The 24,583-nt window shown below is 42.4% G+C and overlaps 1 protein-coding gene across 1 annotated transcript in view; it reads left to right on the forward strand.

Annotated features, from left to right (window-relative positions):
* Positions 1–24,583, forward strand: part of LRBA (LPS responsive beige-like anchor protein) — a 4,045,850-nt gene that overhangs the window by 3,287,197 nt on the left and 734,070 nt on the right. Inside the window, exon 46 of the mRNA XM_044063433.1 lies at positions 24,088–24,240. Coding sequence (XP_043919368.1) covers positions 24,088–24,240 — 153 coding nt within the window. The remainder of the gene's footprint in view (positions 1–24,087; positions 24,241–24,583) is intronic.

The raw sequence follows: 24,583 nt of genomic DNA on the forward strand, positions 1-24,583 counted from the left end.
ATTCGCATTGCTCATATGCCTTGACATATTTTGGAGAGTTTCTTCTGGGTCTCCACTGTGAGTGATTAATTCACAGATCTTTCTGGTTATCGAAATAAAATACCTTATGCATTCTATATCTCTTCAGATATTTCTAAGATTGTCCTAAAAGCTAATCTGTTTAGGTAGTCAGTTAAGCTCATCTAAAAAATGAATTTATCTTGACTCAAGTAAATATTTTTGTTTTGTTTTGTTGTGACTGTACTTGCATTGTTGGAATTAATTTTTTAGCAGGTATTACCTGTGGTAGTGTTTTTTCTAAAATATCTAAACTGCTCCATGCCCACTCTGGTTGAGTACATGTCAGTTGCGTATGAACAGTTGACCATGTGCATTTTTTTTCCCCAAACAGCTTTACCTCACTTCCTGTCAATCATCAGTCCCCTCTCAATCAGTCCATTTGTTTTCTTTCACAGTTGAAGGTCAACCAGGTGAGGTCATCATTTAGACAGCGATTATAGACTGTTAGAGAGTTTTCTACCTAATCTTACAATGTCCTTCAAGGATGCATCTGCAATCCTTACAAATGGGTAGTCGTCAGGCAGCCCTTTGGTCGGCCGGATTCCAAAGTCTGGGTCTGGCTTCGGCTGGTGTCGCACTTCACCCGACGTCATAGCTGCAGTTTTTCGGGTATAAAGGCATCAGCCGACGCCATCTTCCTCAGTCTTTCTTGCCGCGTGGCGCCCGAAGCAGAAGCTGTTCGCAAGTGCCGGTCGGTCAGAACCAGAGATTTCATACCGAATACTACTTCGAAGACTTCTAAAAAGCTAAGTACCCCGTTGGGGACTCTTTCTTGCCTCAGCCGATGTCAGAAAAAGTGAATAACTGTTTAACTTGTGGGAAACACATACCTCATAAAGATTTCCACTCTTACTGCTTACCTTGTTTAGGCCCAGACCACGACGTAGCAGCTTGTCTAGCCTGTGCTTCCTTTAACCAACGGACGCTTAGACGTCGGTCAGAATTTGCAGAACAGTTTTTCGGCTCTGAATTTGCTTATATCATGCCGTCGGACCCTCCGACTTCACAAATTACCAAAAAACGCAGGGAAAAGGACCGACACTCGCGGTCCACGGTTTTGGCCGAAACCACGGTTAAGCCAACCACGAGTGTCTCGGTTTCGGCTGAAACCGAGCAAGCAGTTCTTCCCCCGGCCGAAAACATGCCTTCTACCGAGGCCTCTTCTAGCCTGGTGGAATCGGCTTCTGAAATCCAACCTTCTGTTGCGGTTTCTCAGGAATTATCAGACACTATTCCCTTGGATATTTCAACCCCTGCACGTGGAGCTGCTAGGCCTCCTGCAGCCATGTCTATTAAGGCCTTTACCAGGGCTAAAGCAGCTAAAGCTTCAAAAACGGTGCCTGTTAAACCCCCTTCTCACAGGCCCAGCACCAGTTCCCATATGCTTTCTTTGGCTGAGGATCTCATTTCTTTAATTCGTGGCTCCCAGCCTCATCCAGACAGGGCCTCTCATCCACCTCCAGAGAAGAGGCCTAGAGCAGAGCCCCCTGAACCAGTATCCACAGATGACTCCTCTGATGACTCAGAACATACAGAACCCTCCTGAGGCTCCTTATTCCCCTTACGAAGACTCTGATGCTGAAGAGTCCATTCCTTCAGCCTCTCCACCTGAGGAATTTTCCTTTGGGGAAACCTTGCATGCTGTGAGGGAACAATTTCAGTGGCAGGGGCAAGATTTCTCAGACTCCAGAAAAAGGCTTAGAACCTTTCTACATTTGCCACAGCATAGGCCTTTAGCTATACCTCCAGTTCTTTCTGTTGTAGATGATGCATTTATTGATGCTTGCACTGCTCCTGATTCATTACCTCCGGCCCCTGCTAAGCCCGATAGGTTCTACAGGGTCCCGGACACTCATCACCATTTATACAAGGCTCCTTTTGCAGATCCAGAGACTATCTCCCAGGGTCCTAAAGCTGTAGCAACTACATCTGCTAAAACCCCCCTCCCCTCTGAAAGGGAATCCAGATCCTTAGAGAGATGGGGTAAAAAAGTTTACACTTCTGCTACTTTGTCAGCTAGAGCTTTGAGCTGCCAATTCCATATGATTCAATATCAAGAGTTTATGCTTGACCAGTTAACTAAAAAGCTGTCCTCTGAAGAATCTCTAGATAAAAAATATGTTTAGGAAATGGTACATAACATACAGCAGGTTAGTAACCATTCTTTAAAATGTGGCTATGATGCACTGGAGGCTTCCTTTAGATCAGCCATGACTGGCACAGTTATCCGGAGACATGCATGGTTGAAAGAGCAGGCATTACCAGACCATGTCAAATCTAAGCTTTTGGATGCACCCATGGACAAGGTCAATTTATTTGGTTCCCCTGCACAGCAGGTACTAAAGAAGATGGAAGAGAAGGCAAAATCTGTACAAACAGTGAAAGATTTCTTACAGGTTCAACCTCCAAGGTTTAGCAGGAACTGGCCCTCCAAAATTGGTCCTTTCCAGACTCCTCTAAGACACAGAGAGGCAGGAATAGGCGTTCAAGAGGCAGAAACCAATCCAGGGGTGCCTACAGGGGACACCAGTGGCAAGGTAACAACCAGCGAGGCACGGACGCAGCCACCACCACTACAACAACACAATCACAGTGACTTGGATGTGGCACCGCCTACCAGGGAACAACTGGAAGCACCCTTAGGCGGAAAGCTAACCTTATTTTCAAAGAACTGGCATTGCATCACAAGGGAAAAATGGATTTTGCAAACTATAGACCAAGGTTACAGGTTCCATTTCCATACTCTACCAGGAAAGAGAGGAATGCCAAACCTACCACCTACTCAAAGGGCAGAAGCTCTAAAGCAAATATCTCAATTATTAAGAATGAGAGCTGTGGAAAAGGTACCATCTATGGAGCAAGGAAAGGGATTTTACTCCAGACTCTTCCTGGTACCAAGAAAAGAGAACAAATGGAGGCCTATTCTCGACCTGTCCGCTTTAAACACATTCCTCATTGTTCCAAAATTCAAAATGCTGACCCTACAGCAGCTTCTTCCCATGCTGGGCAAGGAGTCTTGGCTGGTAACTCTAGATCTCAAGGAGGCATACCTGCACGTCCCCATATGACCAATTTGCAGAAGATACCTCAGATTTCTTGCAGGATCAGAGCATTATCAATTCTCAGCATTGCCCTTTGGCTTATCTACTGTGCCCAGAGTGTTCACGAAATGCCTGGCATCAGTAATTGCTCATTGCAGACTTCAGGGGATCCAAATTTATCCCTACCTGGACGACTGCCTGATTCAAGCGGACAACAAAAGCAAACTAACAGAAGACTTACAAAGAGTCATTTACCTACTGCAAGCCCTGGGATATACAGTCAATATAAAAAAGTCAAGGCTGACACCATCCCAAAGAATAACTTTTCTGGGTGCAGAGCTGGACACATCAAAACAAATGGCATTCCTAACTGCAGAAAAGCAAGAGCAACTACCTCTCTACTTCTTGGCATTAACAAAGCAGAACCATCTAACTGCAAGAAAAGTACTGCAAGCCCTAGGCTTCATGGCATCCTGCATAATTCTGGTCCCTCATGCCAGACTGCATATGAGAAAGCTACAGTGGTACCTAAAGAATTTGTGGTCCCAACACAAGCACAGCCTAGAAACCAAAATTCCAATAATCCCATGCCTGAAACAAGAGTTCCTATGGTGGGCTCAGGCCTGTCAATCAAACAAAGGATTGCCCTTCTGCAACAGTCAACCAAGCCAAACCATCACGACAGATGCCTCAGACCTCGGTTGGGGGCACACATGCTGGACAAGTGCATACAAGACTTATGGACTCAAGACCAGCTGCGCCTGCACATAAATCTAAAGGAAATGCTGGCAGTAAAATTGGCAATCCAGTCATTCAGACCATTTCTCCAAGAAGGTCAGTTGATGATAAGGACAGACAACACCACAGTTATGTGGTACATCAACAAACAGGGAGGCACACATTCATATCCTCTATGCCGGCTGGCACTGGACCTATGGGATGTGGCTCTGAGCTACAACATTCAGTTACAAGCAATATTTGTACTGAGAAAAGAAAACATTCTGGCAGACATTTTAAGCAGAACTACCACAGATGCCCACGAATGGATGCTGCATCCGGACATCTTCAAAGCCATCACAAGAGAATGGGGATTACCACAAATAGACTTATTTGCATCCCCACTCAATCACCAGCTAAAGAAATTCTGCACAAGGACGTACCACCCACTTGCTTGGAAGGTGGACTCCCTATCTTTCAGTTGGAAAAACCTGACAGTTTATGCATTCCCACCACTTCCTTTGATGCACAAGGTGCTTTTGAAGATCAAAGAGGAACATCCAAGGATCATTCTGATGGCTCCAGACTGGCCAAGACAACATTGGTACCCATTGCTGAGGAGCATGTCTCGGGAACAAATATGGACACTGCCCCTGATCCCATTGCTGTTAACACAGAACAACTACAACATCCTGCATCCAAACCTGAAAACTCTGCAGCTAACTGCCTGGAACATTACATAAGGACAATTAACCCAGATTTATCCCAAAGGGTTAAAGACATAATCCTTGAGGCTCGTAGACCTTCAACAAGAAAGAATTATGCAGCAAAATGGAAAAGATATCTCATTTGGAGTACTGCAAAAGGAGAAGATGTGGCGCTAGTAAACATAGCCAACATCCTGGAGTACTTGGCAGAGCTCTTCCATGCAGGCCTGTCCTATTCTTCCATCAAGATACATGCATCAGCTATTTCAGCAGAATACAGCTTGGATCCTCCTGTCTTCTCTCATCCTCTGCTCAGACAGTTTCTGAGAGGAATTAAAATGTAAAACCTCCCAGGAAACCACCATTGCCAGCATGGGACTTGAACTTTGTGTTAGAAAAATTGACACTTCCCACTTTCGAACCAGCAGCAACAGCAGAATTACAATACTTATCCTGGAAGACTGCTTTCCTACTGGCAATCACCTCAGCAAGAAGGGTCTCTGAACTACAGGCATTAATGGCAGTGCAACCCTTCCTGATCTTCCATCAAGATAGAGTGTCCATGAGAACAAATCCCACATTTATGCCTAAGGTGGTATCCAGAGTGTCTTTAAATCAGGCTATCCACCTACCTACATTCTTCCCCAACCCACAGAACAGCGGAGAAAGACTGTTGCATACCTTGGATGTACATAGGCAATTACGCTACTACCTGGACAGGACCAAGTCCAATAGAAAAACTGACCAGCTTCTGGTAGCATATGCAACAGGAAAGGAAGGAAAACCTATTTCAAAACAGACAATCTCCAAATGGATAGGAAATTGCATTAGATTTTGTTACTCCTACCATGGAAAGAAAACTCCAGAGAACATCAGGCCTCACTCCACAAGGGCTACAGCCACTACCACTGCTTTCTTACGAGGAGTGGCTACCAAGGACATTATAGAGGCTGCTACTTGGACCTCCGTGCATACATTTGCCAAGCATTACAATTTACCTTTATACTCTAGATCCCGAGCAGGTTTTGCCACTGCTGTTTTGCAAGGGATCCTAACTACACCATAATCTCTACTTTTTTTCCTCCTCCCCTAGTTTAGCTATGGTATTCTACCCATTTGTAAGGACTGCAGATGCATCCTTGAAGGACATAGTACAGTTTTGTACCTACCATAAATGTAGATGTCCGATAGGAATGCATCTGCAGTCAGGATTACCCACCCACCTTCCCCTCTGTGGTACTCCTAGGGTATTTGCCATCCTTCAGCTAGCTTGGGGGGGATCTATTATGGTGTATTTGTTTGTATATATGTACATACATGCTTATTTTATGTGTTTGCTCTCTACTATTTGGAAGCATTGGCATTTATCCAAATTTAGCCATCAAAGAGGGCACCTGGCATCTGGGGCAAGAAACACTGAGGAAGATGGTGTCGGCTGATGCCTTTATACCCGAAAAACTACAGCTATGACGTCGGGTGAAGTGCGACACCAGCCGAAGCCAGACCCAGACTTTGGAATCCGGCCGACCGAAGGGCTGCCTGACGACAGGACTACCCATTTGTAAGGACTGCAGATGCATTCCTATCGGACATCTACATTTATGGTAGGTACAAAACTGTACTTTCTCCATGCATGCCTGGCTTGCGAAGCTGAAGAGGGGACATGCAGTGGGCTGTTAGGAGCTTACGACTTAATCAAGTATCATTATTAGACTTTTTCTCCATGTCTGGTGGCCATCAGAACTTACACCCCACTCCTTTTTGTCTAGGAAACTGTCATGCTCCTCCCTGCTATTGTCACTGAGTTACATGATGTTCTTCATCTCACATTGCTGCAGTCCTTACACTTGGGTAGTCCGCTGTCCTCGGTCGGCCCGAATATCAAAGTATTAGGCTGACGTCGGTCAAGGCGCTTAAGACTGACATCAGGACGTCAGGGTACAAATGCGCATGACCGACGTCATATCCTCAGTCTTTTTTGCCGCATGGTCCGATGCAGAAGCAGCGTTGCAAGTGCCGTTCTGAAATTTTTCGAATTCGGAGTTTCAGACCGAGTCAAAGTTGGCTAAGTACCCGTTGGGGAATATTTTAGTTTTTCTTGCCTCAGTGGTTTACCGGATGTCAGAAAAAGTGAATAACTGTATTTCTTGTGGGAAACAGATACCGCATAGATATTATCATACTTTGTGTATTCCTTGTTTGGGGCCTGAGCACGGCGTTGTTGGGTGTCGCTTTTGTGCTAGGTTCAATAAGCGCACTATTGCGAAGGTTAGATTGTGCCAGGTTGGTCTTGGAAGCGGTGCAATTATAATATGCCGTCGGATGCTCTGACGCCCGCTTCTTCAAGAAGCGCAAAGACAAAGCAGCTAAACCCAGGCAAGAAGAGTCGTCCGTGCGGACGCTGGTTCTTTAGGGGCGTCCGTGAAACCGGTGGTTCCCCCGGAGGCTTCTCTGGAGTCCCAGGGGGAGACTTTGATATTGCAGGATGTGGCCTCTCAGGAGGCAGGTCAGGCTGAAGGGGCTTCTCAGGTTACTGTACTCCCCTCCCTTCCTAGGGTGGTTAGGCCCTCTCCTCCTGTTTCCAAGGCTTCTCCCAGAGGCAGGCCAGGTTTAGCTTCTGTTGGTGTCACTCCTACTTCATCAGGATCTGTGCCCAAGAAGCACATGCTTAAAATGGCAGAAGATTTAATTACTTTGATTAGAGGTTCTTTGCCCCCTCCTGATAAGAGGCCTAGGGTGGAACCAGACTTGGGGAGTTTTGAGCAGGCTTGGATGTTTCAGAGTCTTGACTGAAGACTTGCAGGAGTATTCTCCTTATTCTGATTCTGATGTGGATGATTCTACTCCTTCGGCTTCTCCTCCAGAGGATTTTTCTTTTTCAGAGACTCTTCATTCCATGAGGGAACATTTTAAGTGGGAAGGTCAGGACTTCTCTGATTCCAGGAAAAGGCTTAGGGAATTTTTGCTTTTACTCCAGCATAGGCCTTTGGCTATACCACCTGTTCTGGATGTTGTGGAAGATGTGCTTGCAGAGGCTTCACTTAATCCTGATTCTTTGCCTCCTGCTCCTGTTAAACCGGACAGGTATTACAGGGTGCCTGAAGCTCATAAATATCTTTATAAGAGTCCTAGGGCGGACCCAGAAACTGTTAGTCAGGGACCTAAGGGCGTCAAGGCCTCTGTTGTAAAAAATCCGGTTCCTCCAGATAGAGGCCAGAGCTTTGGATAGATGGGGAAAGAAAGTCTATACTTCTTCCACCTTAGCTATGAGGGCTTTGAATTGCCAGTTTCACATGTTGAAATATCAAAACTATCTTCTTTCTCAATTGAAGTCTAAGGTAGATGCTCTGGCGGAAGGCATTGAGTGTAAAGAATTACAAGATTTGGTACATGTTTCTGAACAGGTGGGTAAGCATTCTTTACAATGTGGTTTTGATGCTGTACAGGCCTCGTCTAGGGTGGCTGCCACTGGGTCAGTTCTTCGCAGGCACGCCTGGCTGAGGGATCAGAATTTATCTGACCATGTTAAGACAAGGATTATAGATGCTCCTTTACAGTCTGATGTGTTGTTTGGGTCACCTGTGGAGGCAGTCTTAAAGAAAATGGAAGACAAGGCTAAGTCTATGCAGGCTGTTAAAGATTTTTTGCAAGTTCAGCCTCCGAAGTTTAGCAGGAATTGGCCTGCTAAGGGGTGGACGTACCCTTCTTATGATTCACAGTCTAGGGGAAGATCTAGACGTGGTAGGGGCAGAGCTCAGGGCTCTTTCAGACCTAGAACATGGAGTTCACCTGCACAGTCTTCGGTGAGGGCAGGGGCCAGTCCTTTCGTAAACAGGCCCAATGACCTACCTTTTCAGCTGCCAGAGCCTTCTTGTCTGGCAGCACCTTTGGGAGGAAGGTTGGCACTCTTCAAAGAAAATTGGAGTTTAATTACCCAGGACAGATGGGTATTGGATATTATACACCAAGGTTACAAGTTTTATTTCCATACCTTGCCTCCTTTCAAAGGCATGCCAGACGTTCCTCCTCAGCAAAGAATAGAGGCTCACAAACAAATTTCTCTGCTGCTTCAAATAGGGGCCATACAGCCGGTCCCTCTGCCAGAAGTGGGCCTAGGATTTTATTCTCGCCTGTTCCTAGTACCAAAGAAGGGGAACACGTGGAGACCAATTTTGGATTTATCTATCCTCAACACTTATCTGGACATTCCCAAGTTCAAAATGTTGACGTTACAACAGCTTTTACCTCTGCTGGGCAAAGATCACTGGATGGTGACTCTGGATCTCAAGGAGGCTTACCTTCATGTTCCTATCAGGCTAAGTTGCAGGAAGTATCTGCGTTTTCGAGCTGGGACTTCTCATTATCAGTTCTCTGCATTGCCCTTTGGCTTATCTACTGCGCCCAGAGTGTTCACGAAGGTTCTGGCTCCAGTGATAGCTTTCTTCAGGCTAAAAGGAATACAGATCTATCCTTATTTGGACGATTGCCTGATTCTGGCCCAAGGAAGGAACAAACTTCTTCATCATTTGCAATATGTGATAGCAGTGCTAAGATGCCTGGGGTATTCTGTGAACGAAATAAAGTCCAGTCTAGTACCCTCTCAGGACATGTGCTTTCTGGGTGTGAGACTGAATACAGCATCCCAGATGGCCTTTTTGACCCCGGACAAACAAAAGAATCTTTCCCTTTACTTCCATCAGTTGTCTCATCAGTCCAGGCTGACTGCAAGGACAGTCCTTCAAGCCTTGGGGTTCATGGCATCTTGTATTCTGGTGCTTCCCAATGCCAAACTGCATATGAGGAAGCTACAATGGTATCTCAAAAATGTATGGACACAGCACTGCCAAGATATGGACACTGTCATTCAGATAATACCTTGCATTCAAAAGGAATTTTTGTGGTGGGCTCAGGAATGTCACCTAAACAAGGGACTCTCTGTGACCCGGCCAGAGGCGAGTCAGATTCTAACGACAGATGCCTCAGACAAAGCTTGGGGAGCTCATCTAAATGGAAAGTGGATACAAGACACGTGGCCTGCCAGACTACAACATCTACATATCAACTTGAAGGAGATGTTAGCAGTCCAATTTGCATTAATAGCTTTCAAGGATTTACTTCTTCCAGGGCAGGTGTTGGTTCTAACAGACAACACAACTGTCATGTGGTACATCAACAAGCAAGGGGGAACACATTCTTATCCTCTATGCAGACAAGCAATGATTTTGTGGGAGACTGCCCTCAGTTTACAGCTAAATCTTCAGGCAAGGTTTCTGCCGGGAGCACAGAACTCCTTAGCAGATGTGTTGAGCAGACGAATTATGGATCCTCACAAGTGGAAATTGGATCCTCATGTGTTTCAGAAATTGACAGTGTCATGGGGAACTCCAGACATAGATCTGTTCGCTTCTCCACTAAACTACCAGCTGCCAAAGTTTTGCACAAAAAGGTTTCATCCCACAGCTTGGAAAGTGGATGCTCTTTCTTTCAATTGGAGCAATCTTCATGTGTATGCCTTTCCACCTCTGCCTCTCCTCCCAAAGGTACACCTAAAGGTCAGACAGGACAAGCCAAAGATGATTTTAATAGCTCCAGATTGGCCTCGACAGCACTGGTACCCATTACTGAGAAGTCTGGTACGGGAGCCTCCATGGCCTTTGCCTTCGATTCCACACCTGCTGTCTCAGGAGAACAGTCATTTACTCAATGTCAAACTTCACTCTCTTCACCTAACAGCCTGGCATATTCTGTTTTAAACCCTGGAGGGTCTCAGCTTTCACAGCAAGTTTTGAATGTTATTTTGGAGGCCAGAAGGCCTAGTACAAGGAAAGTGTACGCAGATAAATGGAAGAGATTTTTATTTTGGAGTGCTGCAAAGGAATTTGATGTTTCTAAGCCTAATTTAAGTGTGGCTCTTCAATATCTTGCTGAGTTACTGGACAAAGGTTTGTCCTTCTCTTCTATTAAGGTTCATGCTGCAGCAATTTCTGCTCACTATGACTGTGACCCACCATTGTTTTCTCATCCTTTGTTTAAGCAATTCCTTAGAGGGGCAAAGAATATAAGACCCCCACGTAGAGCTCCTACTCCTGCTTGGGATCTCAATTTTGTGTTGGAGAAACTCACTCTACAACCTTTTGAGCCTGCAGCTACTGCCGAGTTGAAATATTTATCATGGAAGACTGCTTTTTTGTTGGCCATTACCTCTGCGAGAAGGGTTTCTGAATTACAGGCCCTTATGGCGGTTGAGCCTTTCTTAATTTTCCATAAGGATAGGGTATCTTTACGTACTAATCCTTCCTTTATGCCTAAAGTGGTTTCTAGTGTGGCTTTAAACCAAACTATTCATTTGCCTACTTTTTATGCAAACCCCCAAAATAAAGGGGAAAAGATTTTGCACACCTTGGATATACACAGGCAGTTGTGATATTATTTAAGCAGAACTAAAGGGTTCAGGCAGTCTCAGCAGTTATTTGTTTCATTTGCTTTGGGTTCTCAGGGCAAGCCTGTGTCAAAACAAACTATTTCTAAGTGGATTGGGTTTTGTATTGCTTTCTGTTATTCCCATCATGGTAAGGAGATTCCAGCTGGGATTAGGACTCATTCCACTAGGGCTACTGCCACTTCTACAGCTTTTTTAAGGGGGGTGGCAACTAAAGATATTTTGGAGGCAGCTACTTGGAGTTCAGTGCATACTTTCTCTAAGCATTACCACCTTCCACTTTACTCTAAATCGAGGGCTGGTTTTGCCACTGCAATTTTACAGGGCATTTTGGCAGCTCCTACTGCTTTATAGTTTTGCCATCCTCCCTTACCTCTGCTTTGGGATTCTACCCAAGTGTAAGGACTGCAGCAATGTGAGATGAAGAACATAGTACAGTTTTGTACCTACCATAAATGTAGATGTTCGAAGATCCACATTGCTGCAGTCCAGTTTACCCTCCCTCCTTCCCCTCTGTAGTTAGAGGCGGTTGTGTGGTTTGGGTTGTGAATATTGTGGATATTGTATATATTGTACATATGATTAGTGCAAGGGTGGTTGGTTGTTTTTTGGCTGTCTTTTGGTTTTGACCTTTCTGTTTAGGGCCTTCTGACATCTGGGGCAAGAAAAGACTGAGGATATGACGTCGGTCATGCGCATTTGTACCCTGACGTCCTGATGTCAGTCTTAAGCACCTTGACCGACGTCAGCCTAATACTTTGATATTCGGGCCGACCGAGGACAGCGGACTACCCAAGTGTAAGGACTGCAGCAATGTGGATCTTCGAACATCTACATTTATGGTAGGTACAAAACTGTACTTTTTAACCCGCAGCAGCTTGATCTTTGTATGATCTCACAGTGCCAGGCCCATTCAATGCATATGTGAAATACAAAAAAAAAAATGTTCCAAAATCACAAACTAATAAATACTTGCTGGAAGTCAAACAGTCCTAAACCAAGCAGTAAAAACTTCAAATGTTGCTCAAGAAGTGCAGTACAATCCAGTAAAAGTGCAAAAAAACAGGTTTAATCCAAGAAATACAGTACAATCCAGTAAGCATATAAGCGCTTTCATTTTAAACCCTTTAAAACTTCATCAGATACAAGTTGTAATAGTTCCAGAGCCATTTAAATAGACTTCACTTAAAGCAACATTCCCCTATTATACACATATGTGAAATACCCAGTTACTTTGTTTGGTGATTATGCCTGTCACACTGCCCTTCATGCTGCACTGCAGTGGTACTCAACTTCCTCCATGTGCCATTGTTGTAGCAAGGTAGACAGACTTCCTTTCCACAGGATGGATGAGTTGACATTGGCCAGTCCATCCAATTCTCAAGAGCCATCTGTTCCAACAGCTGGTTTTACTAGTTGATCCCTGTTGTCTGGGCCACAGTCAGTATTTCATCTTTGTGTACAATGGAGCTGCCACATGGCTCAGTAAATAGAGTTAAATGGGTAGTTGGTGTGCATTTGTGGGCGTTTGTTGAATGTAAGGGTAATATTCACCTGCATGTAAGGAACAACTGAAAGGCCACTACTCATTAAGATTACAAACAGAGTAAGGAGCAGAAGGCCAAGGACCAGTTCTTGAAGGATTCCATAGTTCAAAGGTGGGAAATGAGAGGAGAAAGGACATAGCACATGTGCTTCTGCATGAATGGTGAATGAGGTGACATAAGCACCAGGCAAAGCACTTGTTGGATTTATTTATAGGTTCATAGGTTCATACTAGGCTATCTGCCCAAGGGCATTTATAAGCCTAGCCCAGAGTTTTGTGGCTTTCGCCACCCCTTTAGTTTGGAGGATACTATGCCCATTATTTTGCTGTGCCTCTGTCAAGCAGTGACACTGAGATAATCCCTGGGGTATATCTGCGATCTCCCATCCATTGGTCAAGATTTCTCTTGAACAAGGCCAGCAAGGTGCTCTGCCTCACATGTACCGGGATTTTGTTCCACAGCATAGGGAGTCTCTGGGTGATGAATCTGTCCCTCCAGCACGTCCTATTAATAACCGTGTCAAGGTTTAAGTCTCCCGCCCTTGTAGTTCTGAGGGATCTAGATTTTTTGAGGTGAAGCATGTTCATCAATTCTGGGTTGGACATGGCCTTGTATGTCAGGCACAGGTCACCTCTGAGCAGACGGTAAGCGACTGAATAGAGCTGGAGTTCCTTCAGTCGGGCAGCATAGGACATATTTTTGAGACCCTTTATCCTTTTGGTGAGGAACTTTTGGGGCCTTTCCAGTTGCTGCAGGTGTCGTGTCAGATATATTCCGAATCATTTAGATGTGGAAAATGTAAAGTGTGTGGGTTAATTAGGAATTTGGATGGTTGTAAAATCAATGGGGTTAAATATAGAGCCAAGGAATTCTATAATTGCAACTCAACGGGGGTTGTATATATTTTAGGATGTGGATGTGAGAGGCAGAATTGGTATGTAGGACAAACCACTAGAAGGGTTAAATTAAGGATTTTGGAACACCTGGGTGATATAAGGCATAAGAGAATGGAGAGCCCAGTAGGAAAGCATTTTTCTGATAAACATGGGGGGGTTCCAGAAGGATTTGTTTTCAGTATTTTAGGTAGACCCAATGTGTTTGGAAATGAGGCCATTTTTCGTGAAAAACTACTTTTGATGGAGTCAAGGTTCATTCTTAATTTAAAAACTATTTTTCCAAACGGGATGAATATGGAGGTCTAATATGTTTGTGGTATACGTATATTTTCATAGTATATGGATCATAAATAATGCTCATAGTAAAGTCAGTTTATGTATATGTTCTCCACATATGTTTAAATGTTTTCAAATATATTTATTTAAACATATTCATGTAAATGGCTTGCAAGGTTAACATTGTGTGAATAACAAGTATATAATTTCATTGTTAGTATTTATATTTATATGTATGTTTATAGTACTAAAATGAGAGTTATTTATTCTCTAAATTATCATGTCATATAGAGATGTCAAGTTTGCTTTAAGTAGCAATGAAACTATGGTAACAAATCAACAATAATATGGTGCATTAATTGTTCAATTAAAGATTTGTATAAAAATGGGTGGAGCACTTAGTAAAATGTATTTTCTACATGTTTCTCTGGTGAAGAAGTGGAGGATTTGTGTATATTTTTTTGATATTCCGAATGGGGCATTGTACTCAATCATTGGTCTGATGAGTGATGAGTACAGGGGGACGATGACTTCCCTTGATCTAGATGTGAATCCCTTCATGATCAGGTGGGCAATGTAGAAGGTCTTCCTAACTACTTTGGCAACGTGAGTGTCAAACGAAAGGTTACTGTCAACCTGGGTCCCCAGATCCCTGATAACCTCTTCTGTGCTTAGTGGGTTGCCGCGTATATGGTAGTTAGGAGTAACCTTGTTTTTCATGAAGGGTATGACTATGCATGTTTTGGCGTTTAACTTTAGGCCATGGCTCTGGCACCAGTTTTCCGTTTCTATAAGACCCTTCTGAAGGATATCTGTGTCAGATGTGTTCTCAACTATGGCGCCCAGTTTGCAGTCATCTGCAAATTTTGTCAGCCATAATCCTCCTGTGTTTGCTTGTACTTCTGAAAAGTAGATGCCGAACAGGAGTGGGCCCAGGACTGAGCCCTGTGGGACACCACTTGTGACAGGCTTTGAGTCTGACATGGTGCCAGCAACTCTGACCCTGTGGGTTCTGTCACTTAGCCAGTTTGCAACCCATCTTGTGACGTATGGGTTTACATTTAAGCTGATGAGTTTTTCAATGATACCTGAGTGGGGTATTGTGTCGAAAGCCTTTTCCAGGTCGAGGTAGGCTGTGTGGGCTGCCTTTCCCTCATCAATGGCCTTGGTGACTGTTTCGAAAAAGTCAACCGAGTTTAAAAGGCATGATCTGCCTTTAACAAAGCCAAACTGGGTTGGATCCAAAGTCTGCAAGTCCCCTATGTCTTTATTTATGAGTTCCATTATGATCCTCTCCATAGCTTTGCAGATCAGGCTTGTCAAGCTGATGGGACAGTAATTTCCAGGGTCGGTGGAGGCACCGCCTTTGTGAAGTGGGACCACAGTTGCCGTACGCCACTCCTTAGGCACGTATCCTGAGGTGAGGCTAAGATTAAACAGCTGCCCTAACTGCGGGTTTAATTCCTCATTGAGTTCGTGGAGCACACAACCGGGGACACCATCTGGTCCCATGGATGCTGTGTTTTTTGCCTTGGAGAGAGCAGTTCTCACCTGAGTGTTGGAGATGTTTGGGGGGCTACAATCCTCTGGTATAGATATCTCATCTTTTGGGGAGAGTTTGCACTGAACCTGTCAGCCAGTATGTTGTCAATGTCTGTAGGTTCAGTAATTTTTACATCATTTTGAACTAATTCTGAGCATATCTGGGAGTTTTCTCCCAGGTTTCTAACATAGCTAAAGAAGGCCTTATGATTGTCTTTTGAGTCCTTAGCGACTTTTCTCTCAAAATTTGCCTTGGATGATTTTATGAGAGATCTTAGTTTTTTACTTATAATGATCAAAGGTGTTTTCCCTTTTAAGGATTTTGCTCTATCTTGTAGTAGCTTCCTCCTTTTGTTGTAGAGCTTGTTTATGGCTGGGGTCCACCAGACTGGACTCTTGCCTTTGGTACAAAGAGTCTTTGTTTTGTTTGGGATTGCCTGATCCATGCAGTCCTGTAGGTGCTGGTAGAAGGCATTTGTAAGTGATTCAGCGGCTTGAGTAATGGTTTCCGCAGGCTCGGAGGCCTTAAAAGAGACCACACCAGTCTTTAGAAGTGTGAAGTCGGCTTTTGAGAAGTTCTTCACTGTGGTCTTTTTATCTCAGGTGGGGCGGGATGTGGACTTCCAGTGAGATTAGTTTATGGTCTGATCTCACCAGTGAGGGGTATACTTCGGTGTTGAACATTGTGACCCCATGTTCGTGATGATGAGATCTAGTATGTTTTCTCCTCTTGTGGGGATGGTGACTAGTTGTTCCATGGCATTTGAGTTTATGAACTCTAGGAACCTTTGGGCTAGAGTGTTGGGGCTTGAGTAGTGATCCCAGTCTATATTCGGGTAGTTGAAGTCACCTAGTATGATGGTGTTTGGAGATACATTTATCCCCTCCAGTGTTTTCAGGAAAGCTATGTGAGGTTCCTGAGATTGAGAGGGTGGCCTGTAACATGCTACAAATTGCAGAGCAGTCTTGCCTATGGTTAGTTGCACCTGGATGGTCTCCGATGCATCGTGCGTTGCCACCAACCTTGAGGTGTGGGTGTCCTTGATGAATATAGACACTCTCCCTCCTTTCTTGGTGTTGTCCGGAATTTGGGGCCGGAACGCATGATATGAGGTAAAACCTGATAGTGCTGGGGTGCTCTCGGGAGCCTTGAACCAGGTTTCAGTCACAGCACAGACATCAATGTTCTCCATACTGAGAAGGGCCTCGAGTGCGTGCATCTTGAGGTTGAGACTTCTGGCATTGAGCAGCATTACCCTTAGTTTTTTTCCTTTTTTGTGTTCTAGGGTGGTAGGTTTAGAATTTGAGCCTTGCCTAAAAAAGGCATTATAACTGTTTGATAACTGGGTAAGTTGATTGGTCTGTTTTAGATGGGTTAAAGGGGTCAAGTTAGGAATAGTTTGAAATGACTTCATCATGGACTGTGAAACCTGTCCATGAGTCACGTGGTTTGCAGTAATTTGGTGATGGTTACCATTGCATATTCTTAACTTGAGTTGTACTGTTATGACATTTAATGGTTTCAGTCTCTCTTACTTGGGCAAGCAGAGTTCTGTTATGCCCTATTTGTTAATATATTTAAGTTAGTTAGCACCATATCTCCTCAGGGGAGAAGAATACAAAATGTTAACTTAGGATACAGTTCCCTCCTTGTGTGCTAGACATATTTCAAGTTATCTTTGTGTGTCACTTGTTACAGAAAGTATGCATTTTCCAAGACCTGTATCTTGTAAGACCCTTTTCTGTCAGTCGGTAGCAGTGATACTGTTAGAACAGTATGTGCATTAATCCAGTTTATTTATGTGAAGAATAAACATTGTTCTGTCTTTCAGTGCTGGATTGGGTATCTTTTAAGAGAGCAGAAAGCAGGTGCCATGTGTGGAATGTTTTGTTTTTTTTCTTTTTCCATTTATCATAATTTAGTATCCGAGTCATTTAAGTTGTCTAGAAATTACACCAACATGATCATTTAATTTCTACCACCTTCATGTTACTGAGTGCAGTGTGGAGAAAAACAAAAAAGAATACACATTATTCAGTGTACTGAGAAGCATTTTATGTTTTTGTCGCATACTTGTATACTGACAGGTATGTTGATAGAAAATGCAACATGATTGAAAAATGCTTTTGCAGCTTTAAAACAAAAACAAAAATATAAAGGCTTGTCTCTTTAAATGCCTGAATTTAATTGCGCACGTGAGAAAAAACTGAATTTATTATGTGTTTGTTCTGCATTAAACTTTTGTTGTTGTGATAGTGTGAAGTTGTAGTAGCTCACAAATGCCAGAAAATTGGAGCATGCGAATTTCTGGCTGTCACAAAGTTAGCCTGTAAAACAAATAAATAATTATAAATAGGAGACAATCTGGAAGTAATTGGGGAGTTATTCCTACTTATCCTAGCTGTCTCTTCTCTAGTTACTACAGTCTGGCCTTGTCCATAAACTGGTGACCCTCTGCTCTGATCTTGCCTGCCTGGAGAAATGCTCCTACTGTAGAGTTAGTGTTCATGTTGTGTGGAGACAGAAACATCACTCTGCGTTGACCCATAGTATAAGTTGATGTTGAATAGTCTCTGGGGTCTTTGACATGACCGTACGAGGCCCTTTCACGTAACAGCTAGCTGAGCCATCCCATAATTTTTCTATGAAAGAGGCATGCAGTTTGTGCTCATTAGAAGGCAGACACTTTTTTTTTTTACCAGTTTCTTGCTGTGAGCATCAGTTCTTGCAGTATTTATAAATGCTGAGCCTTTATGATCTTAAGCCCCTTTCATTCCATTTCAAGCCCCTTTGCTTGCCTGTGTTACTGCTTAGCTACTTAAACATTAAATAGGTCACTAGGGATGCATTATTGTAACTCTTAAAAAATCTGACCCGTGAAAATTCACTTTTTCTGTACTAACTGGTACAGAATTTAAAGGCTGCCATTTGTGGTTTATGCAAGGCGCACTGTGTCTGCTGAAAACTGAGTTCATGTAAACAGTGAGGTGAAAGGCAATTTCTTGTAAAAATGAATTTTGTTTTAAAGCTGATTTAACTTTATAATCCGTAACCAAGGATGGCTCAACCCAAGGGGTTTCCTGTCTTGAAAAGTTTCTGCAGTATGAATTCAAAAATTGGCAACATAAACTTAATAGCTTTCACTGTCTTAACTTCAGTCTTTGTTTCCCTCTTGTGGTTATTTATTTCAGAGTGCCGCCATGTCTGTAATGCAGGTAAACCACTTGATGAAGTCATATGAATCTTGTACTGTATATGTCTTTTTTTGTTTTAATTCTGACGACATTTAGAAAAGTATTATTGCTTCTATTTGTACTTTTAAGTATGTAAACCTCCTAATCCAGCCATCCTCTACCCCTTTTCCTGTTTTTGCACATGTAACCTCCAAATGCTAACAGTTAAATAAAATTAAAAGTGACTTTTTCAATGTACTGCTAACAGGAAAATAAAATTAAGCTGCACATTTCTACCAGTGTTTTCTTATAAAAGTGATTCAGGTTAAGTATGTATTGCTTATGATTTTGAGACTGAATGTATTTAAGCACTTCACAGTGAAAACAGCAACCTAACAAAACTAGAACAATAAAACTAATATAGTAAGGACAGGGAGTTAACATTAAAATAGCAATAAAAGGAATTTGGAATGTTTGGATTATTTTTGGAATTTAAAACACCTTCTTTAATAAGTAATCTGTATGGGACCTTCTGCAGGAAGTCTCAGAGTTTCCCACCCAGATTGGGGAACATAGTTGACTGTCCAGAAGCGGAGCAGTAAATGTAAAGGATCATGTGACGATGATCTCCAGCATGGTTTTGGAACCAGCTATGATTTGAGTGCCCTCACTGTGGTACAGTAAACAAACAGGCATTTAAATAGGTGGGATTCTGAATGCATGGGATACAAAAGGTCAAAAAATGAGTTATGAATACAGACTGAGCAATTCTTGACAGTGAGCTCAAATCTTGCAACATAGGGGGCCTTGATTGTGTCATAAATACTTGATGATCTCATTAAAACCCTTGAAATGGAATTTGAGACAGTGTTTTGAAGGATAGTAAAACGTTTTTGGAAAGACTTTGTTTAAAATGTTGGACGTTGGTAGGGATTATATTTTTGTTACCTTAGATATTGAGTCTTTATTTTCTAGAATCCCCAATGACTGGCGAGTGGATAGCATTAGGTCATTCCTAGTTGAGAATAATTGCTTTACAGGAGACATGGTCACACTTATTTGCTCTCTACTTGATATTGTGTTGGAAAATAATGTCTGGATTTTTGAACGTGAATTTTTTTCTGCAGAAGGTTGGTGTGGCTATGGGCACTGCTTGTGCAAATAGCTACGCCAACCTAGCACTTGTACAATGGGAAAAGACTTGTTAACACGCAAGAATATTTATTTTGATTGTGTCCATTGGTATGTTCGTTTTGTGGACGATATTTTTTGTTATGGCTAGGGACTGTGGAACAACTGGAAAGTTTTACTGAATTTCTACATTAAATAACTAGTTTCCTTAGATTTACACAAATATTCTGTTGAAAATATAGATTTTTTTGGATGTTCAATTGAACAGGTCTGACCTAGCTAATCTTACTACTAACATTTACAGGAAACCTATATGGAAAAATTTTCTTTTACATAAAAGAAGTATGTACCCTAGACATATCCCTCGTAATGTTTTGAAGGGCCAAGTGTATAGATTGTTACGCTTGCATAACGATAATCAGGCTGCACATAAAGCCCGCAAATTATTGAAACAGGAATTTCTTGAGAGGGGCTATACTGGTCCTGAGATAGATGCATGTATCTCAGAAGCCTGGACACAGAGGGAAGGTAGGTGTAAACCTCATTTTGAGGCTGGTCTGTTCAGTAATGATCCAGTTGTGTCGCCAGTGGCCGACAGAAAGATTTTTAGGGTTTCATTACAATATTCTAGTGACATCAGCAATGTTTGTGATATTATTAGGGATAACTGGAAACTTTTGAATTGTGTACCAGAACTCAGAGGAAGATTGGTGAGACACCCCATTTCTCTTTTAGGAATAAACAAGTCCTTGAAGAAGCATCTTTGTTATAGGTCTTCCTCTGTTAACAATAGGTTAGAGCCTACTAGGACTGGCACCTTTCCCTGTAGGAATTGTTCAGCTTGTAAATATATTAGTACCTTCCAAACATACACATCCCAACATAGGTTTTACCATTAATGTTCGTTTTTATACTGATTGTAAAACAGCTAACATTGTTTACTTTGCCTCCTGCCAGTTAAGACTAATAGATCCCTTAAAGAAAGGGTTTTAGAGCACCAAAGGGACATTAGGAATAAAAAAGAAAGTAATGCTTTGGCATTACATACTTCAGAAAGTGGGGTAACACATGTTTTTAAATTTTTTGTACTTCAGGTTTTAGACTTAAATATGAGAGGTGGTGACCTACCTAATCATACAAAAGCAGCAGAACAGAAATGGATACTGCTTCTTCATGCAGAGAGACCTCCAAGTCTCAATGGTGTTTTTACTTTAAAACCTTTTTTGAAGGCACACCCTCTGAAACACTAGTATAGTCCTTTTAATTAGAGGATTGTCTTTTATTGGTTTGATTGTTCCTTTGTAATCTTATTTGATTGCTTTCTTTCTGTATTGAGAATGTCTGATGAAGCTGTGTGAGAACCATGAAAGTGCTTACTTTGTTTTACCTTGTACTCTTGTGTATTAAAAATTGGTTTTATTTTAAGCCTTGCAAGGTCGGTGCTTTTATTTTCAAGATCTGTATATAAACTGTCTTTTCAGAACAAAGCAGAACTCTACACATGGCAACATCTATACACACAAACTGTAACCATGTATGTGGCTGAAATGACATGGCTTTCTTCAGATGGAGGTGATACAGTCATCAGTACGTTGTCATTCACCAGCAGTGCACTGTCATGTAGAGTGTCACGGTGTTTTACTTCTGTAACAAAGTCCAACTGATTCTTCCAGTGCAACATTATAGGGGAAATCTAAGAAGCCTGTGATGAGTGGCCAATGTAAGCTCTGTCTTCACTTTTTTAGTAATATTCCATGTCCCCCAAATCCCTTCCTAGATCTCTCAACTGCCCATTTTTTGGTGGACCACTCCTGTTTTCAAGCCTGATTTAGGATGTACCTATTTTTGGAGGTATGTGCCTATTTTCAGGCTTGATTTACTCGTTCACATTTTTTTTTCTGACTCTGTCATCTTATGTCATTTTTGAATTTGTTCTTCAGGGTAGAGCAGTGATCTCCATAGACCATTTTCATGCTCAGCACAGGAGTGCTGTCTGGTTTAATGACTTGCTCATAGTCACACAGGCTGAGGTAATCAAACCTTGCACCCCTGGACCACAGGAAACAGCTCATTAGCAGTTCCTTAATCCTCTAAGTCAACTGCCAGACAGTGACACAGTGGTGCAATGGATAGTGTAGTCGCTTTACAGCAAGAGGTTCCCGTTTTGATTCTCAGCTATGGTGCCTACTGTGTGGAGTCTGCATGTTCTCCCTTGTGTTCATCTGGGTTTCCTTCTGGTGCTCCAGTTTCCTCCCACATTCCAAAGTCATGCAGCAGGTGGATTGGACACACTAAATTGGCTGTAGGGGTGTGTGTGTGTGTGTGTGTGTGTGTGTGTGTGTGTGTGTGTGTGTGTGTGTATGAACTACTGTGGCAGGTGTAAACCTTGACTCTAGATGATTGTCACTGTTGAAGTGACACCCCGACTCCTTATGCCAAAATGGGAAAAGGAGGTTGTGGATGGATGGATTGTGATTTCTGAAGCTGTCTAGTATACAGAAAACTGCACTGTGTGACCAACATACTAGTGACACCAGTAATTTAAAGAAAGAGAACACATTTCTTACATATGTTTTTTTCAGAAGCAAAAATGACCCTGTGTGACAGAATTTTGCATTACAGATCATTAACGTTTGCAGATTTTACACTGTCTCTGACAACATGGTTATATTTTTCCATCATATCCCACATTCCTACTGGAAGCAGGAAGAGTTTATGTGCTTTTGATATTCAAATTTTATGCTTATTCAGTTTCCAGATTTTTGGCTGGGTGTACCTACTTTTCAAGGGCCTTTATTCCTATTTTCAATATATGCAGGTTGACAGGTATGTCCCATACATCCACTGGACCTGCTCAGTGTCTCCTTGCTTTCACTCAGTTGACCATTCATTTTGTTAGGGATAAGAGCAGGGCATCCTCAGGCTAGATGAGAGTCATACGACTCATTTTTTTACCTGACCAGCGAGTGTGATCAACCCATTCATTCCCCTGTGGTAAGAGTCATGTGGCTAATAGTGGGCCATCTTCATGTCCAGTGGAGCAGCTGTGTCTGCCTCTCCTCTGTTTTCTGGGGAGTGCACCAGCTACGCTCTCTTGAGCTGTGTGCAATGCTGCTTACTTAGTAACATCATAGCCACAATCTGCGTGTGGTGGGCTTTCTCATATCTGCAGGTGCAACACCCATTGCTTCCATTAAGTGATACCCAAAGCAGCAAGTCAGAGCCACTTTCCTTCCCACGGGGATGGGTGAGCTAATAATGGCTTGTCCCTCTCATCCTCCCAGTCCAGCCCCTTCAGTACCTATGCTGTTAATTGTCATTTGGGTCACATTCATGAAGCTTCAGTGCCAGGGTATTAGGCAGTCTTCCATATTAGCAAAAATCAGATATCTGCATTTTAAAAAAAGTTGCAGATTGTGTATCATATGCTTAAAAGTGATGACATACTCCTCTGCTTTACTTGACCTACCGTAATGGGAGCATACATCCTGTGAATAGTAGCATCAGTAACATAGAGCTATGAGGCATTCTGCTCATCAGCAGGTAACTGCCCTAGGAGTTAACCTTAGGGTTAGCTTGCCAATCTCGTGACTTGAGAACTGCTGAAGGCAAGCCACAGTTGGCTCCAATATTTTCTGTCAAGCTTCCATGGCCTGTGGTATGAAATGCAGCTGAAAGACCAAGTAAGGCCAAGGTGGGATATGACCTTTGATTCTGATGATAAGGAGACCACTAACTATTATTTAATAAGAACAGCCTAAAGTTGTCTGTCCTCAGGTAAATGCAGACTGACAAGGGGCCGGGATAATTGTACTATGTTAGATAGTCTACAGGTAAGTGCATGACTTTTTATTGTGATTTACAGATGGGGTTTGGAAACACAGACTGGAATATCATGCGTTACTATGACAGCTTAGATTTGATGCAAGTCTTTATCCAGGATTAAGTGATGTTTTATGAATGAGTAGTGTGCTAAAATTACAGGCTGCCAAATTGTGACAGTCTTCATTTTAAATATAATTTGTTTTAATGTATTTATATTGTTTTTGTACATGTTTTTAGCATTGTCATAACACAAATTATTAGTGTTAAGTTAGATTGTTTTGATTTGCTGCTGTTGTCACATGATCTCCTGTTGCTAGGGCTTAAATATTTGTAAGATGACGAGAATGATCAGTTCTGATGAAGTCCTTGCATGTTAATGGGACAAAAGCACTTAACTTTACAAAATAAATTAATTTCTGTATGCTTTGGAGTTCATGTTTTTTGAGTGAATATGGAAGTTATTTTCAGTCTCCTTGTTGAGTGGGTGTTACTTGGGTTTTGTCTTAGCTTATTGTTTGTTTAGACCCAATGTTTTCTGTCTTTTTTTTTATTCTGACTTTTACAGCTGTACTACTTACATTATGTCCTTGCTGTGACTATAGATGTTCAGGCAATATGTTAAATGATGTAACTTAAGTATTGCATTTATTGCAGTTGCAAGCCATCACTGAAACCCTTCTGTTGCACAAAGAGTGCATGATCTCTGAGTCTGCTTAATCTGTTTGCTTGTAGGAGCTGATTCCTGAATTTTACTATCTCCCAGAAATGTTTGTCAACTATAATAATTATAATCTGGGAGTGATGGATGATGGGACAGTTGTGTCTGATGTGGAACTTCCACCATGGGCCAAAACACCAGAAGATTTTGTCCGTATAAACAGGCTGGTAAGAAAAATCATCTAAATAATCTGTCTTCCTGCAGCTGCTCATTTGTGTGTGTGGTGGTGGTGGTGGTGGTGGGGTATGTCTGGTGCACATTGTTTGTATCTTGTTGTTTTGGGGCATTTACAGCTAAAAATCTATTATCTTATGAAACAAAGGTAAGTAAAAAGATAACTCATTTCCAAGTTCAAACTTATTTGATTGCCTGGCAGGCTCTGTAAAATATTTAACTTGCTGATGTGACATGCAAGGGCTTGCCCGCTGTTGCTAAGGGCTTTATGGTTTAGGCTTAGAAATAATAAAAAAAAAAAAAAATGCGCCTGGGATTGTTTTCAAGTTTAATTGA

The sequence above is a fragment of the Protopterus annectens genome, chromosome 2.part1 (genome assembly GCF_019279795.1).
Source record: "Protopterus annectens isolate FY-2018-M chromosome 2.part1, PAN1.0, whole genome shotgun sequence".
NCBI classification, from domain to species: domain Eukaryota; kingdom Metazoa; phylum Chordata; order Ceratodontiformes; family Protopteridae; genus Protopterus; species Protopterus annectens.